This window comes from Mauremys reevesii, linkage group 1, assembly GCF_016161935.1.
Source record: "Mauremys reevesii isolate NIE-2019 linkage group 1, ASM1616193v1, whole genome shotgun sequence".
In the NCBI taxonomy this organism is placed as follows: domain Eukaryota; kingdom Metazoa; phylum Chordata; order Testudines; family Geoemydidae; genus Mauremys; species Mauremys reevesii.
In genome coordinates this window covers 125608927-125627069 of record NC_052623.1, presented here as the reverse complement: position 1 = coordinate 125627069, position 18143 = coordinate 125608927, and the positions used below count along the sequence as shown (strand labels likewise).

Sequence of the window (18143 nt, the reverse complement as noted above, 5' to 3'; positions counted from 1 at the left end):
AGCTGGTTCTTGAGTTATTTAGAAATATCTGTACAACTTCCTTCATATTGAGCCAGAAATATTTTTTCTCTTTAAGCAAGACTTCTCGTTATGGGAAAAGTTGAAAATAGGAGCTAGATCTTGTCTAACTTCTGCCTATAGAAGTGGATGACAACATGATAAAGAGTCAACAGATAGGAGGGTTAGATTATGTGAAAGGATAAAATATGACTATCATAATAGTGGCTTGACAGAATTTGTTTTTGATATCCATTGAAATTATTAAAAAAACAGTGTTTTTAAGATTTTTTTGATTTTATCTATTTAAATTTTCACAGTTGTGGCAAAGTTATAAATTTAAGCATTTTTTTCTATTTTTATCAAATTTTCAGTTGCGGGAAATTTTGAGAGGATCAGACAAATACTTAATGAGAGTAGATTTTGAGATTCAAAATGTTAGTTTTATAACCATTAAAACACAAATTGTCAACATCATGTCAAAATATACAAAGTAAATATCCTTAAATCAAACTCTTAAGTTCTCAAGCAGCATTTTTCTTTCTGTGCCTATCAGTATATTTTGATAATTGATGGAAATAATATTTTTTGCTGGTTTGTATGTGTACAGTGAAATTGACCTTTACTGATATTTACTGATACAAATTTAATCCTTCCAAGCATAGTCGTGCCGTTTCTTTCCTTTGAGAAGCTCATAAAATTCCTAAACTGTGCAAGTTAATGTGTGCATTAGGAAAAACAGGTAACACAACTATTGTTTCAAGTAATGTCATGAAGGAACAAAGGTAGGCCACAGTGCAAATGTTAAATAAGTAAAAGCTGGCAAAACATTTAAATGATATTTTTATTTTTTGATTACTGTGACTAGAGAGATGATTCCATTGGAATAAAGATGCATTCTGAAATAAATGCTAACCTCCTAGAAGGAATCGCTTATAAAAAGCAATTTTGTCTAGTTAGACTATAGCCACTTCTCATTAATTTTTTAGATATTTTCACAAAATTCTCTCTCTCTCTGCATGTCACAGCTTTTAGTGCCAATGGAAAAGATGTCATCGTAGACTTCCCTCAGCAGTCTCACTGGACTGGTTTATTGTCAGAAATGGAATTGGTCCCCAGCATTCATCCAGGGGTCACGTAAGTTAGTTTTCATTTCTATCATTTCTTGAACCACTTGGCATATAACTTTACTATTATAACTGAAATTTCTTAGATAAGTATAATAGAAAACTGTGTGCAGTTTTGTCCACAAGCTGAAGGGACTGTGGAGGGAAGGAATAAAGAAACGTCTTCATTTATGAATGCTGTTACAATAAATTCTGTGCCATGAGAATCTGTGTAACAATACAATATATCTTATAATTTTTTTAGATCAACCATATTAATTGTCTCTTTGTTAAAATCAGGTGTGATGGCTGTCAGATGTTTCCTATCAATGGGCCTAGGTTCAAATGTAGAAATTGTGATGACTTTGACTTTTGTGAAACCTGTTTCAAAACCAGAAAGCATAACACCCGGCATACTTTCGGCAGAATAAATGAACCAGGTATATTTCAAAACTAGAAATTGCTGACAATTTAAAATGCATTAAATACCTCTTGAAATCATGTTTTTAGGCTTAATTTTATTACATTAGGAAGTTTAATATCGTAACTAGCTTACTAGGAAACTAATTGTTTAGTACAAATTAGGACCTTATGTTGCAGTTCAATACTGAATGCATCAGAATGCCTCTTTAAGCTTTTCTGTGGGTAATTCTGCATGATTAATTTTGATAGGATCCCAAGTAAAAATTTTTAAATGGCTCTTATTTGTGTGCTAAATGATATTTAAAGTAGTGTTAAGTGACAGTTACTCTCTGTTATGTCAGAATTGAGTTTGCAACTAGAGGGGGAATAAAATGAAATAATGACTTTATCTTACTGCCCTCCACTGCCAATCCAAACACATCTATAGCTCCTTCATGACATCAGATAAAGATAGTGCACCTAGGTTTTTTGCAGTTCCTCTTCAAAAGGAGCATGCCAGCTCAGCCCTTAATTGCTCTAGAACAAGATTGTGACCTTAAAAATGGATGGAAGTTATTCCTCTGCATGGTCTGGAGACTATTCAGAGGTCTGAGAAGCAAGGGCACCCCTCCCAGTGACCAGTCAGCTGGTAATCCACTAAAATACTTTGCTTCTGAAGCAGGAATAGGCACACAGAGCAGTTCTGAGCTCCTCTGTTCCTGATTAATATTACTACTGGGATCTACAATGAGTTCTTTTCTTTTTAGATTTTTCTTCTCCCCCTTTCTCCCAGTTTGTCCGATCTCAAACCGTTTGACTTTGCCTTTCTCCTTCTGATTCGCAGGTCAGCCTGACCTTAATGTTTAATGACATGATTTTTTCCCTCCTTCACATTTGCAGGCCTGGTGTGGATGTGGAGGTGGCTAAAGCAGATTCTCTGCTGATAATCACTAATATCCAGTGCACACGAAAGGACAGGTGACTCATTAAAAGACAAGGTCCCCAGAGGGATCTGACTTTCCTGAACTAGTTCTCCTATGGGGAACCAGTTGAGAGAGAGTGACCTGAGGCCTTCAAAGTACCTCTACTAAGAAGCAGTTGGTTACTATGGTGATGGGAGCTAATACAGAACCATAATATAGAGGGGATCAGCATCTGTGTATCCTTTGTGTGGATGGAGAAGGTACACTATTCTTCAGAAGGGATAAGTGGAAGCTGCTCCAAAACCACTACCATATCAGAGGCCTGAGTGGGGTCTTAGGTGCTACATCTGTGCCTTTATCATTAACATCCTCAGGAGCCACCATGCAAGACACAGAGGATATGTAAACCCAGGAACCCAGCCTCTGCAACATCCACCACCACTTCATACTCTAACCCCCAGGTGAAGAGGTTTTTTTGATGGGACTGTCAAGACCCATGTCCCTTTATTTATGCCTTTTCATTCCTCTGTTCAGATGTTTGGCTGTCGTCCTACCCAATTTTCCAAAAACTGGAAGGCCCTAACCACAGACTAATAAACTAATTAGAGTTTATCCAGGGTGGTAACTTCTGCCCACAAACCCCCATTTCAGTTCCTCTTCAGGGACCACTTTCAGAAGGAGATTTTATAACAGGAAGTGAACTTCCTGCTCCTCACAGGAGACATAGGAAAGGTTCCAATTCAACACCATGGGATTCTGTTCTCCTTCTTAATCCCCAAGAGGAATGGAGGATGGAGATCAATTCTCCATCTACTTCACTTAAACAAGTTTATCCAGTAAGTAAAATTCTGCATGATATCTGTGGTGTCAATAATTTCCTTGTTAGAGGAGGGCACATGGCTTGTGTCTCTCAACATGAAAGACACTTTTTCCTATAGATGTCCATCCCAGCCCACTGGATGTTCCTCAATTTCCTTTTTGACCATGACCAATTCAGAGTTCTCCCCTTCAGTCTGGCCACAGCACAAAGGGCGTTCACAAAAGTTTTTTTCAGTGGTGGCTGCTTGGATGAGAAGAAAATAATTTAGTCTTTCAGTGCCTTGACAACTGTCTTCTCACATCCACAGAGCAACCTGTGTTCAGTTCAGTCTTTTATCTTCTCTGAGTGTCTGCCTCAATTACGAAAAATCCACATTGTCCTTCACAGGGTGCATAAACTTCATAGGGGTGACATTAGACTTGACTACAGCAAGAACACATCTACCTCTTGAAAGATTTTTAGGTCACAAGCATTCTTGTACACCAGCTCACTATCAGACACAGGACTGAATTGGAACTTGTCTTTCCCTCCTTGGCCACATGGCTTCATGCACACATGGACACAGACTTCATCTTCAATGCCTACAAGCGTGGCTTCCCACTATGTACTCACAAGAGAAGAGCACCATAAAGGACAAGGTCACAATTATGCCCAAGATATTAAGCTCTCTTCTCTGATGGACAAAACCGGAGAAGGTTCAGGTAGGGATTCCTTTTCTCATACCAACAAATGAGGCAACCATTGTTACTGGTGCCTTCCACTGAGTAGTGGTGTGCGCATGGGCAATCATATGTCACAAAGTGTCTGGATTCTGGGAGGCCAGAATGCACATCAGCTTACTAGAACTCAGGGCAGTGTGTGGGGCCTGCAGTGCCTTCCTCCCACTCATCCAGTCCAAACATGCTTGGATAATGATGGACAATATGGCAATAGTGATTAATATAAACAAGCAAGGGAGAACAAGATCTCTCTTTGTGTGCATAGAGTAGGGGTGGGCAAATTTTTTGGCCCGAGGGCCACATCGGGGTTGTGAAACTGTATGGAGGGCCAGGTAGGGAAGGCTATGCCGCCCCAAATAACCTGGCCCCTGCCCCCTCCCACTTCCCGCCCTCTGACTGCCCCCCTCAGAACTCCCGACCCATTCAACCCCCCACCTGCTCCTTGTCCCCTGCCCCCCCTGGGATCCCACCCTTATCCAATCCCCCCTGCTCCCTGTCCCCTTACTGCCCCGACCCTATCCAGACCCCGACCCTGACATGGCCCCGGGACTCCTACGCCCTATCCAACCCCCTTGTTCACTGCCTCCTCCCCGGGAACTTCTGCCCCATCCAACTGCTCCCTGTCCCCTGACTGCACCCCTGGACTCCCTGCTCCTTATCCAACACCCCCCACTCCCCGCCCCCTTACCATGCCGCTCAGAGCGGCAGAACTGGAAGCTGCACCATCTGGCCAGAGCCAACCATGCCGCCGTGCTGCCCGGCAGGAGCTCGCTGCCCAGAGCGCTGGCGGTGCAGTGAGCTGAGGCTGCAGGGGAGGGGGGACAGCAGGGGAGGGGCTGGGGGCTAGCCTCCTCAGCCGGGAGCTCAGGGACCAGGCAGGACAGTCCCGCGGGCTGGATGTGGCCTGCGGGCTGTAGTTTGCCCACATCTGGCATAGAGGCAGTCATCCTCTGGAATTGGTGGATCAAACATTGCATAATCCGATCAGTTGCATACTTACCAGGGATGCAAAATCTACCTGAGCAGACATTTTTACCCAAGTCACAAATGGTTAATTCACAGTTTGGTTCTCAACAATGTCTTTGCTCAGTGGGGAATGGCAGCCTGGGACCCTCTTGCCTCACAGGTGAACAGAAAACTTCCTCAGTACTGATCCACAGCAGCCCTGGGCAAAGACTCATTGGGAGATACCCATCTGATGTTATGGAAGAGTCGCTTGTAGTGTGCCTCCCTCCAATTCTTTTGGTTATACAGAAGTTCCTCCAAGACAGAGCTGGAGTCGTTGTGATTGCACGCAGCTGGCCAAGACTGTTCTGATTCGTGGATCTGTTAAAGCTCTCAGTGTGACCATCCAAGAACATCCCCATGTTGCCAGATCTTCTAATGCAACACAGGGGCAAGGCCACACACTCCAGTCCAGGACAGCTTCAGTTCAGAGCCTGGTATTTGGATGGGCATTGGAGATAGAAGGTTTGTGTTCCAGGAGGGTGCAATTCATCCTTAACCAAAGTAGAAGTCTACAAGAATCTGTTACTTACCTAAATGGAAGCGTTTCTCTGCTTGGACCCATCAAAGCAATTTGTATCTGGACTCCACCGGAATCAATGCTATCTTAGAGTATCTACTTACCCATAAGTCTTTGGGTTTTTGTTCAGTTCCCTTTGAGTTCATTTAGCAGCAGACAGTGCTTTCGATACTCCAGTGGATAACTGTACAATCTTCATGCACCCTACAACAACCAGAATTTTGAAGGGGATTCTCAGATCCTTTCTTCCATTGGTGAAGTTGGCACCTCAGTGGCCTGTAGTTGGGTTCATCTTGTGACAGTCAGACATACAACATACATCCAACACCAGAGAAGATCGGGGGGGAAAAAAAAAAGAAAATGTGACTACCACAAAAATGGGCATGAGGACTCTTGGATATGTGTAGTGCTTGAAACTATTTTTAATTCCTTTTTAAAAGAACTACACTACAGGTTGTGTCCTTTTAATGGGAGTAACATGACCAAATCCTCATGCTTCACTTCCAAATATGTTTTGGGCTAAATAGTCTATCTGATAACTATGTATGTATTTTGAAGTCTGATTTGAATGTTTGCTCTTGTCATAGTATTTTTTTTTATAAAATGTAATTTTCTTTCACAATATATGGTTTATAGTATAACTTTTTGAACTAAATAGGTCAGTCTCCTGTATTTTGTGGGCGTTCTGGAAAACAGCTGAAGAGACATCATAGTAGTCAGCGAGGAATGCTACTGGATGACTGGTCACGAATTGTTAAGAATTTGAATGTGTCGTCTTCTGTGAATCAGGCTTCACGTTTGATTGATGGCAGTGAACAATGTTGGCAGTCTTCTGGCTCACAAGGAAAGGCAAGCTTGAGCTATACTTCTGAATGCTATGCCAACTCTGGCACACAGTGGTTTTTTTTTTTTTTTTAAAGGCTTGTAGTGCATCTTGTAGTGTTTTTGTATGCATCATCTGTCATCTCAATGTTACAAATACAGTTCGTCTAAAGTTTATATTTAGATGTATGTGTTCTGCTCTAAATATGATTTTTAAGTTTGCTAAGATTTATTCTTCTCAATTGTTTGTAATTCTTCTGAATTATAGTAAAGGACTGGCTATATAGATAAATAACAGTAAGTTAACTATTTTTATTTTGTGGTCAAGGGGATTTTCATTGAATGTGTGACCACTTATTTTCTAGCACTGGATTCGTTTAGAGATTTTCCCTGATGTACTTGTCCACAGACTGAAGATGATAGTTGATCCTGCAGACAGCAGCTACATGCCCTCTCTTGTTGTGGTTTCAGGTACATGAAATTTAACTGTACTCAAAAGTAGGTTGTTTTTTTAACACACTTTTTTTTAATGCTCAAATATTGATTATTTAACTTGGTAAAGTGTTCAGATAGGCGTAGTATTTAAGTGTGTTGTTGGTACATGGCCTTTAAAATCAGTTTATTTCAATGTTCTACAGGTGGGAATTCTTTAAATAACCTTATAGAGCTAAAGACAATCAACATTAACCCTGCGGACACCACGGTGCCTCTTCTTAGTGATTGTATAGAGGTAAGTTTGAGGAGAAGCTCTCAGATGGTCAAACTGGAAATGTATCTTGCTGTAAGAAGTGTCCATGTGTACTTTGGTTATTGCATTATTATATTTGATTTTTTGTTTTCCCAATATGTTGGTGCTTATAATTAACCACAACATTGGCTTTTTCATAATCACTGTCCATGTGTACAATTACTAGTCTTATGAGTACATACCAGTGAAATTATAGGTTTTCAGTTTAAAAGCCAATGCCTCAGAACCAAGCAAACAATACATGTACCAGGTTTTTTTCAAAGGTATGGTTGGAAGTACTCATCTGCTGGGTGGCAGAAGTGGAGTGGCTATTCTTCAGCCTCCGGAGACAAATCTGGACTGTGGCCAGTTGCTGCAAGAAGGGCACAATATTAGTGGTAGATTGGAGGTGAGATCATTCCCAGAAATGAAATAGTCTAATAGCAAACTTCAATCATGCTGAGAACATCCATATCCATTAAATTGCCACCTAAATAGGGCAGAAAACTAGGACCTTTGATTTATCTTACAGAATCAACTTCTAAAACAGACGGAACTCAGCAATGCAAATATCTTAAATCCTCCATGTTCCATAAACTTATAGACCCGAAAGATTGCAATTACCTCTTTCTTCTTTAGTATCACAGGTATATTGAGATTGCTATAAAGCAGTGCAGAAGCTCTGGAATAGATTGCAAAATACATGGTCTCAGCATACTGGGGCGTATCCGGGCAGAGGATGAAGATTTGGCTGCAGTCCCTTTCCTTGCTTCTGATAATGAGGAAGAGGATGATGATAAAGCCAATACTGGGAGGTAGGGAACTGGAAGAAAAAATAAACTTGCTATCTTAACCTTAAACTAGAAGAATGTCAGCACTGGCTGTGCAACTCAAATGACTGGATTATTTTATTGTGTACTAGAGAAAAGAAAACACCCAGGCTCTAGTTTCAACAAGTTTTACAATTAAGACATTAGTTGATGTATACCTTTTGTCTTTCCTATGTGATACTTTCCTATCCAGTGATAACAATTTTTTCATAGTTTTTTATTTTGCCGCCTCATGCTGAAAAATGCTTTGATTTGTTAAAAACAGCTAAAACTCCATTTATGAGTAGTTTCAGAGTAGTGGCTTTAACTGTATGATATGTCCAATATACAATGTAGAATCCTGCAGTTCTGTTGGTCTCTTGCACTTTTAAAGGACTTTCACTGTGCAAACTATTAAAACATTTCTTTTATAGCAGATATAAAGTTAACATAGTGGTCTCAGAAAATCACAACTCTGAAGCTACACTGAGTTTAATTTCACAAAGAGAGGATATTTACATTTCAAAATGTAAAACAGATTGTTAAACCTTGACCTGTGTTTTATATTTTATCAAATGTCACAGTATATAGGCTGTGGAGCTGACATTTTTCTATTTTTCTCAATGTACCCAGTCTTGTCAGGAAGAAGATGGCAGGGCTGGAATCAGCAGCTACTATAAGAACCAAAGTTTTTGTTTGGGGACTGAATGACAAAGATCAGTTGGGAGGACTAAAGGGTTCTAAGGTATCGTCTTTGTTGAAAAAGTGTTTGTGTAAAACACAAAATCTCTGACAAAGTTCATAAACCAGACACTGAATTCAAAGTTTTTAAGGTCCATTATCAAACCCCTCCAGGACTAGACATAATGACTTTCCAGGGCTAAAAAAGCATTCAAATGTCTGTCACTGGCAGATTGAGAAATTGGCTCTTAAAATTACATTTTCAGTTCCAGTTTGATTTTTAGGAGCTGCCTTCTTGAAGCAGGTGACTTCTCACTTTAAACTCCAGCTTTCAAAGGGTAGAAGATTATGCTTTTAACTCTGAAAGATCGTAGTAGTCAATAACTTGCAATCGTGTACCGTAGAAATGATTGTTGCAGAGATGCTTAGTTTGTAGGTCAGTACAAATTATTTCTACACCAGGAAACTCACAATTTGACAGTGGTGCTGGTTCAGTGATCCAAAGAAAGAAAATGAATTACTGACCCTTACTAGTATAATCCATTTTAATGAGAAAAATTATTTGAGGGGAAGTTTCAAGTAAGTGCATCTTCTCAAGCTGGCACTCACGTTCTCCCTTTACACACCTGTTGGGTTTTTTTGAGGAGTCTGCAGTATGATTTAACGTGAGAAATGTGTAACCTATTTAATCCTTTAAAGATGTCATTACTTTGAAAATTGATCTACTTGTTTGTTTGCAGAGGTTCATATAGGATTGTAAAAATCTACAAAAGTATTATATTCTCTGTCCATTCCAAAGTAAGCAGTTAATAACAAATGCAGTTCCCAGAGTTACTCATATTATAGTTGACACTGATGCCAGTGCACAGATACATAACTTATCAATTTAGAAATACAATTTGGGGGAGAAATGATTTTTTCCCCAGTTGGATCCTGATTCCGGTTGCCATTAAAGTCAATGGGATTCTTCTGTTTGACTTCAGTGGGCTTTGGATCAAGCCGTAGAGAAAGACAAAATTAGTTGGAAAATAAAATATAAAAACTTGAAAGTTTCAGAAGCCAGAAACCTTTTAAAAGTAAACAGCATCTCTTTTTGTGGTAAGGATAAGCTGCCATAACAAAAACCAAATGCAAACCCTCAGCCTTTCACTATGTTTTATCAATTATCCTTCAGAATTTTTTTTTCACTAATTGTAATAGAGAAGTCTTTTTAGTAACACAAGATTCTTCTTCGAGTGATTGCTCCTATGCATTCCAGTTAGGTGTGCGCGCCGCGCGTGCACGGCATCTCGGAACTTTTTTACCCTAGCAACTCCGGCGGGCCGGCTGGCGCCCCCTGGAGTGGCGCCGCTATGGCGCCTGTTATATACCCCAGCCGGCCCGTCCGCTCCTCAGTTCCTTCTTACCGCCCGTGACGGCCAGTTGGAACTGTGGAGTGCTCTCTGTCCTCCACTACCCTAGCTCTCGCTAAAGGTTTTTTGTATATAGTTAGTTCATAGTACGTGTAGTTAGTTGTTATAGTTAGTTAGTTAGGTTTTAGTGATAAGGTTAGGGGGGTTTCCCCTCCCTTTCCTCTCCCGGTGCGGGCTCATGCCCAAGGCACCAGGCTTTAAGCCCTGCGCAATCTGCCAGAGGCCTATGCCAATCAGGGACCCGCACGACGCCTGTCTTCGTTGCCTCGGCGAAGGTCATCGCACAGACAAGTGTCCGATCTGTTCCGCCTTCAAGCCGAGAACGCGTAAGGAGCGGGACAATAGACTTAAGCAGCTCCTCATGGAGGCGTCGCTACAGCCCCTGGCACCGGCCGCGCCGGCACCGAGAGCCTCATCGGTGCAGAGCACACCGGCTGCTCCGAGCCACTCCGGCACCGCGGCGCCGCAGCCTCAGCCAGCAACTGAGAAGACCCGGCACCGCTCCCTTTTGTCTGCTAGGAACCGCAGGCTGGCAAAGGCGATCGCTAAGTCCCGCGCGGAGGACTCAGCCATGACTATTGCGCCACCTGCGACTCCCGCGGTGGCCGTGCGCCAGGCAGGCACCGGGCCGTTGACTCCGGCGACGCAAGGGCCGTCGAGTCCGGCACCGCCACGCTCCCCGGCACTGTCCGCGGTTGAGCCACGACTGCCGTCGACGCCGGAGACATTCTCCGCGGTGCGTGAGCTGATACAGCTCGTAGAGGCACCGAGCCTCCGGCCCCCGGCACCGCCGGTGCTGGCTGTCGCGTCCGTAGGAAAGCCGGCGATGATGATCCGGCCGCCCTCCGCGGACCGCCGGCACAAATGACACTCCCGGTCCCGGTCACGCTCCGGTCGCCGTTCCCGATCTCGGCACCGCTCGCCGTCCCGGTACCGGTCGCCATCCCGACGCCGGTCGGAGTCCCGGTACCGTTCGTCATCCCGGTACCGGTCGCACTCCCGGCACCGATCCAGGTCCCGATCGCCGTCGCGTCGGCACCGCCGGAGGTCTCAGTCTCGGCGCCGTTCCCGACACCGCGACTCCCGCAGCCACTCCCGGCACCGCAGATCCCGCTCCCGGTCGAGCTCCCGGCACCGGTCGAGCTCCCGGCACCGCGGTGGCCGGCGCTCTCGGTCACCGTCCCGGTACCGGATGTACACACACCATCCCTCGGCACCGTCTGCGGACAGACTGCCGCCTTCGGCGGTACAATCCGTCAGCGCCTCAGCGCCTCCTTGGCCATCCCGCCCAGCATCGGTGGCCTCCGGCGTTGACAGCACCGCGCACCTGCCACCGACCCCACACGGCGATCCTCAGGGGTCTCAACGGTGGGGCTTTTGGGTTCCCTGGGCCCAGTATGAAACGCAGGGCGTACAGTTTCCCCCGAGAGACTTGGCCTCCGAGTGCAGGGTCCCCGAGGCGACGGTTAGCCGGCCGGCTCCTTCTCCTCGACGCGAGCCCTCCGTTCCACCGGACCACCAGTCCTCCATGCAGCACGACCCGGCCGAGGCGCAGTCAACAGCCCCTGCGGCGGAGGCCGTCGTGCAGGGCTTGTCCTCATCGTCCTCCCCGGACGAGGCGGTGGCCGATGCTTCAGCCAAGGAACCGCCGCCCATTGACCTGAAGGCCCACCAGGATCTGCTTCGCCGGGTGGCGACGGCCATGGATCTCCCAGTAGCGGAGGTCCAGGAGGACGAGGACCCCATTACCAACATGGTGGGCGCGGACGCTCCCGTGCGTGTGGCGTTGCCCTTTGTGAGGACAATCCAGAAAAACGCCACCACGCTCTGGCAAACACCCGCATCCCTCCCTCCCACGGCACGCGGGGTTGAGCGTAAATACTCAGTTCCCCCTACGGGCTATGAGTATCTTTATACCCACCCGACCCCGGACTCACTGGTCGTGCAATCGTTTAACGACCGCGAGAAGCACGGTCAACCTGCCCCTGCGCCTAAGTCCAAAGACGCCCGGCGCATGGACCTGCTAGGCCGCAAGGTCTACTCGGCAGGCGGCCTACAGATGCGCATTGCTAACCAGATGGTCCTCCTCGCCAGGTATGTCTATGACATCTTGACGTCCCTGGCGAAGTTCACAGAGCTCCTGCCATCAGCCTCCCGCCAGGAGTTCGCGGCGCTGTTGGAAGAGGGAAGGAGATCATCTAGGTCCTCCATTACGGCCGCCCTCGACGCTGCGGACTCCGGAGCTCGGACCTTAGCCTCCGGCGTGTCGATGCGGCGCATCGCCTGGCTGCAGTCCTCCACCCTGCCGCCGGAGGTACAATATACTCTGCAGGACCTGCCCTTTGACACGCAGGGTCTCTTCTCCGAGAAGACAGATTCTCGGATCCAGACCCTGAAGGACGGCCGCATTGCCATCTGCACCCTCGGGATGCACACGCCGGCGACACAGCAAAGGTCCTTCCGGCAGCAACCCTCCCGGCCCTTCTACCAGCAACGCTATCGGCCGTACAATAGCCGGCGACCGGCTCAAAATCGCCGTTGTCCTTCTGGCAATCGGCGTAGCCAGGGCCAGGCCTCTTCCAAGGCCCCTCAGGGGGCCAAGCAGGCCTTTTGATGGGACGCTCGAGGACGGCCCATCACTCTCCCTACCGGATCCTTCCCCGTTATTTTACAACCGCCTTTCCCATTTCTTTTCGGCGTGGTCCCAATTAACAACAGACAACTGGGTGCTTCAAACAGTCCAGTCGGGATACCGCCTGCAATTTGTTTCGCCCCCACCTTCCCACCCACCCTCCCTGTCCCTCTTCAGGGACCCCTCTCACGAGCAAGTCCTCTTACAAGAGGTTCAGACTCTGTTGAGCGTGGGTGCCATAGAAGCAGTGCCTCAAGACAGGCGGGGCAGGGGATTCTACTCCCGTTATTTTCTCATCCCCAAAGCGAAAGGGGGGCTACGTCCTATCCTGGACCTTTGCGAGCTGAACAAGTACCTGCTCAAGCCCAAGTTTCGCATGGTCACCTTGGGGACCATCATTCCCTCTCTGGATCCGGGAGACTGGTTTGCCGCCCTCGACATGAAGGACGCCTACTTCCATGTCGTTCCCGACCACGACGGTGCGCTCCTGCCTCCGCCTCCTGGGCCACATGGCATCATGCACGTATGTCACCGCGTACGCGCGGCTCCACCTCCGCCTGTTCCAGTCTTGGCTCGCGTCGGTGTACCGGCCGCATCGAGACCCCATCGACATGGTGGTCACGGTCACCAGGCCGACCCTCGAGTCCCTCAGCTGGTGGCTCGACCTGGAGGTCGTGTGTGCCGGAGTCCCGTTCCACCCTCCTCGCCCGTCCGCCACTCTGACCACGGATGCCTCAGCGCTCGGTTGGGGAGCTCACGTCGGCGACCTTCACACCCAAGGCCTTTGGTCGCCCCAAGAGCTCGCTCTCCACATCAATGTCCGCGAGCTGCGAGCGATCCGTTTGGCGTGTCGCGCCTTCCGCGCCTGCCTACAAGGCCGCTGTGTGACAGTGTTCACGGACAATACAACAGCAATGTTCTACGTGAACAAGCAGGGTGGAGCCCGCTCCTCCCTCCTCTGCAAGGAGGCGATGCTCCTGTGGGACTTCTGCGTGACCCACTCCATTCACCTGGAAGCGTCCTTCCGGGAGTGCAGAACACGCTGGCCGACCATCTCAGCAGGTCGTTCCTCTCCCACGAGTGGTCCCTCCGTCCCGATGTCGTCCACACAATCTTCCGGAGGTGGGGGTTTCCCCAAGTAGACCTATTCGCCTCCAGGGAGAACAGGAAGTGCCACCTGTTTTGCTCATACCGGGGTCGCTCGCCGGGCTCCCTGTCGGACGCCTTCCTTTACCCCTGGACGGATCGCCTCCTCTGCTCCTTCCCTCCGTTCCCGCTTGTGCACCGAGTGCTCCTGAAGCTTCGGAGGGACAGAGCCCACGTCATACTCGTAGCGCCGGCCTGGCCGAGGCAGCACTGGTACACCCTGCTGCTCGAGCTCTCTGTTCGGGATCCCATCCCCGTTCCGTTGTGGCCGGACCTCATCACCCAGGACTTCGGCAGACTCCGCCATCCGAACCTGCAGTCCCTCCATCTCACAGCTTGGTACCTGAGTGGTTGACCCACGCGGAGAGGGGCTGTTCCACGGCAGTTCAGCAAGTCCTACTAGAGAGCAGAAAGCCTTCCACTCACTCCACCTATCTGGCGAAATGGAAGCGGTTCGCGCTCTGGTGTGACCAGCGAGGCCTCAATCCCTTCGTCGTCCCTGTCCCTACCATCCTGGACTACCTCTGGTACCTTAAGGAGCAAGGTCTTGCGGTCTCCTCCTTGAGAGTTCACCTGGCAGCAGTGTCCGCCTTTCGTCCATCCGTGGAAGGTCGGTCCATCTTCTCTAACCAGATGGTTTCCCGCTTCCTCAAAGGCCTGGACCGCTTGTACCCGCCGGTGCGGCGTCCTGCCCCGACCTGGGATTTGAACCTCGTGCTGGCCAAGCTGATGGGTCCTCCTTTCGAGCCCTTAGCCACGTGCTCCCTGCTCTACCTCTCCTGGAAGACGGCCTTCCTCGTCGCCATTACATCAGCGAGACGAGTCTCTGAGCTCCGCGCTCTGACGGTTAGTCCGCCATACACAGTCTTCCACGGGGACAAGGTGCAGCTTCGACCACATCCGGCCTTCCTCCCAAAGGTGGTGTCAGCCTTCCACCTCAACCAGGAGATCTTCCTCCCGGTGTTCTTCCCGAAGCCGCATGCCTCGCCTCGGGAGCAACAGCTGCATACCCTCGACGTCCGCAGGGCGCTCGCTTTCTACATCGAGCGGACTAAGCCCTTCCGGCGTTCACCCCAGCTGTTCGTAGCGGTTGCTGACCGCATGAAAGGCGAGCCGATATCCTCCCAGCGGATTTCCTCCTGGGTCACTGCGTGTATCCGGACCTGCTACGAGCTTGCTCGCGTGCCGCCATGCTGCCTCACTGCACACTCGACGAGGGCGCACGCGTCGTCGGCCGCCTTCCTGGCCCACGTTCCCATCCAGGACATCTGTCGAGCGGCCACCTGGTCTTCGGTCCACACCTTCGCCTCCCACTACGCATTGGTGCAGCAGTCACGAGACGACGCAGCCTTCGGCTCTGCGGTATTGCACTCCGCCACGTCTCACTCCGACCCCACCGCCTAGGTAAGGCTTGGGATTCACCTAACTGGAATGCATAGGAGCAATCACTCGAAGAAGAAAAGACGGTTACTCACCGTAGTAACTGTTGTTCTTCGAGATGTGTTGCTCCTATCCATTCCAGACCCGCCCTCCTTCCCCACTGTCGGAGTAGCCGGCAAGAAGGAACTGAGGAGCGGACGGGCCGGCTGGGGTATATAACAGGCGCCATAGCGGCGCCACTCCAGGGGGCGCCAGCCGGCCCGCCGGAGTTGCTAGGGTAAAAAAGTTCCGAGATGCCGTGCACGCGCGGCGCACACACTTAACTGGAATGGATAGGAGCAACACATCTCGAAGAACAACAGTTACTACGGTGAGTAACCGTCTTTTTTTTTTTTAGCTGCATATCAGTAAATAAATATATTACTTCAGTAATATAGGGAGATATTTCTAATGTTAATATACACCGCTACCTCGATATAACACCACCCGTTATAACACAAATCTGGATATGATGTGGTAAAGCAGTGCTCCGGGGGGGGGGGGGGCGCTGCGCACTCCTGTGGATCAAAGCAAGTTCAATATAACACGGTTTCACCTATAACGCGGTAAGATTTTTTCGCTCCCAAGGACAGCGTTATATCAAGGTAGAGGTGTATGTTAATGATGAACACTTGAAAAAGTGTCAGCCTTTGTTTATATAAAGTCAGCCTGACAAAAGACTTAATTGTAATGAAGGGGGGTATAGGTTACTTTGTCACTGTTTTTCTGATTACAGCTAATCCATATTGTTATGGAACTTTACTTTTGGATTAACTGCAATTTAAAGGATACAGAGAAAATAAATTCTGCCAATGTGCTCATATATGTTGATTTCCGATACACTGATTGACATTTAGAGTTTGTTTACTCAAGAAAATTATAGTTTAAAAAAACCCAACAATTTGTATATCCTACTGCACCTTTTCCTTGTGGTGGTTACTTATTTATCTTCATTTTATATAACACACTCTTCCCTTGCTTTAAGCACTTGATCTGTTTCAATTAATTAACTAATTGGTTATCTGTGAGGTGTCCAGATAATGGGGTAGTGAGTGCCACTGAAAAGCTAATAAATAAAATTTTATTAATCACTGGTTAATTAAATTAGATAAATCAGTTTATCATACTAGAACTTCACTGCAAAGAACTGGTTGCCTTGTACAAGTAACGACTTTTAAATCTGATTTTATCCAATAATCTCTCTCTTCTCCAAACACTCTAGATCAAGGTTCCTTCATTCTCTGAAACACTTTCTGCCTTGAATGTAGTACAGGTAGCTGGTGGATCCAAAAGCCTTTTTGCAGGTAGGATAACTGTGCAAGGTTTCCCATCCCCCCCAGCCCCAAAATAAAAAGTAAAAATATTTTCTAAGAGGTAGGAATAAATTCTCATTTGTGAATTTTTTATTAATGGAAATTTAAAACCTTTTTTCTTTTAGTAACTGTAGAGGGCAAAGTATATGCCTGTGGAGAAGCCACTAATGGAAGACTTGGTTTAGGCCTATCCAGTGGAACTGTGCCTATTCCCCGACAGATTACAGCTCTCAGTAATTATGTAGTGAAGAAGGTGGCTGTTCACTCAGGTACTGATTCTTTACATTTCTCCATGGGAACATAAACATTATGTACTTAAGCTTAACATGAAAGTAGTCTCTTCTGCACTGTATGGTTCTAGTGCAGAGGATATAGAATAGAGCCTTTAATACAGTAGTACTGGCTGAAATTCTATGGCCTGCGTGAAGGAGGTTAGACTAGATGATCTGATGATCCCATCTGGCCATAGAAATCTGTGAATTTAGTCTCTTAATTTTTTTGACCTATAAAGCTGTGGTATCTTTCTGAAAGTTAAATTCAGAATAATTTCTGATTTTTCATAGTGTAATTTTTGGGTCAATCCATTGGAAATATTTTCCTATTAAAAAATGTTAGCTAACTCTTTCACTTTGAAAATAGTTACTTAAGCAATTTGTTTTCACTGAGGGAAAATGTTCACCCTGGATACTTTTTAAAAAAAGTAAAGTTATAAAATAAGTTTTTTCACCTTCTCAGTGGACCATGTGAAAATTAATGCTTTTGAATATATTAAAGAGTTATGGGGTGAAGAGCGTAGCACTATATTAAATTGCAGCACCAATGGGATGTTTCTCGGCTTTTGCTTGACTTCTGCTGCCCTGTTGATTATGTGCACATTCTGGTCTTCCATACTGGAGGGCGAAGAAATACATCTTTACTGTTTGAAACTTGCAGTTTAAATCTTTGCAGGTGGCCGGCATGCTATGGCTTTAACTGTTGATGGGAAGGTATTTTCATGGGGCGAAGGAGACGATGGAAAACTTGGCCATTTCAGCAGAATGTAAGGATATAATTTCTAGTAGTACCTTGAAATAGGAAATATTTCAAACAAATGATATTGAATCATCGCTAGCAAGCAGTGACAGTATTTAAATATATTAGTAATAAAGAATTGTGTTACAAAAAGATTCTTCTGCAATACATATATCAGTTTTGTATGTTGCAAATTAAGCTTTTATTGCAATTTCAATAGTTTTAAAGGGATACTCAAGTTAAAATTAATATAGCTTTTTAGAAATAGATTTCTCTGAATGCACAAGGTCAGTGTTTAATTCGGTGTCTTTTGTATATTCATTATTGAAAAGTTACGTGAGAGGCAGCAGGAATATTGATTGTCAATATGCACTGGGTGGTGGTGGGGGTGTTGAAATGCCTGCCACAGCCTGATAAGGTTACACTCATGCTCTCTAGAAGTTCTTCACAATTTTCACCTCAGTTTCTAGGTAAGAGGCCCACTAAAGTTTTTGTATGGTTGATAAAACAAATTAAAGCTAAAAGTGCTTTTTCCATGGTGAATTGGTGCTGCCGTACCTGCCTGAGCTATGTCTCATGTCAAACCCTTTCTCTATCATATGGCAATAATTCAAACTCGCATTAGTAGTCCTAGTGTCAGGATCAGGCAGGCTGTTGTGATGTATTAAAATTTTTATGC

The 18143-nt window shown here is 46.5% G+C and overlaps 1 protein-coding gene across 4 annotated transcripts in view; it reads left to right on the top strand.

The window, feature by feature from the left end:
* Positions 1–18143, top strand: part of HERC2 (HECT and RLD domain containing E3 ubiquitin protein ligase 2) — a 201145-nt gene that overhangs the window by 117349 nt on the left and 65653 nt on the right. For all 4 annotated transcript variants that reach the window (XM_039525659.1, XM_039525664.1, XM_039525678.1 and 1 more), the window contains 10 exons: positions 1026–1134; positions 1404–1543; positions 6151–6341; positions 6680–6785; positions 6953–7044; positions 7681–7856; positions 8484–8595; positions 16363–16444; positions 16579–16722; positions 17402–17492. In XM_039525659.1, the coding sequence (XP_039381593.1) occupies positions 1026–1134; positions 1404–1543; positions 6151–6341; positions 6680–6785; positions 6953–7044; positions 7681–7856; positions 8484–8595; positions 16363–16444; positions 16579–16722; positions 17402–17492 (1243 nt within the window). The remainder of the gene's footprint in view (positions 1–1025; positions 1135–1403; positions 1544–6150; positions 6342–6679; positions 6786–6952; positions 7045–7680; positions 7857–8483; positions 8596–16362; positions 16445–16578; positions 16723–17401; positions 17493–18143) is intronic.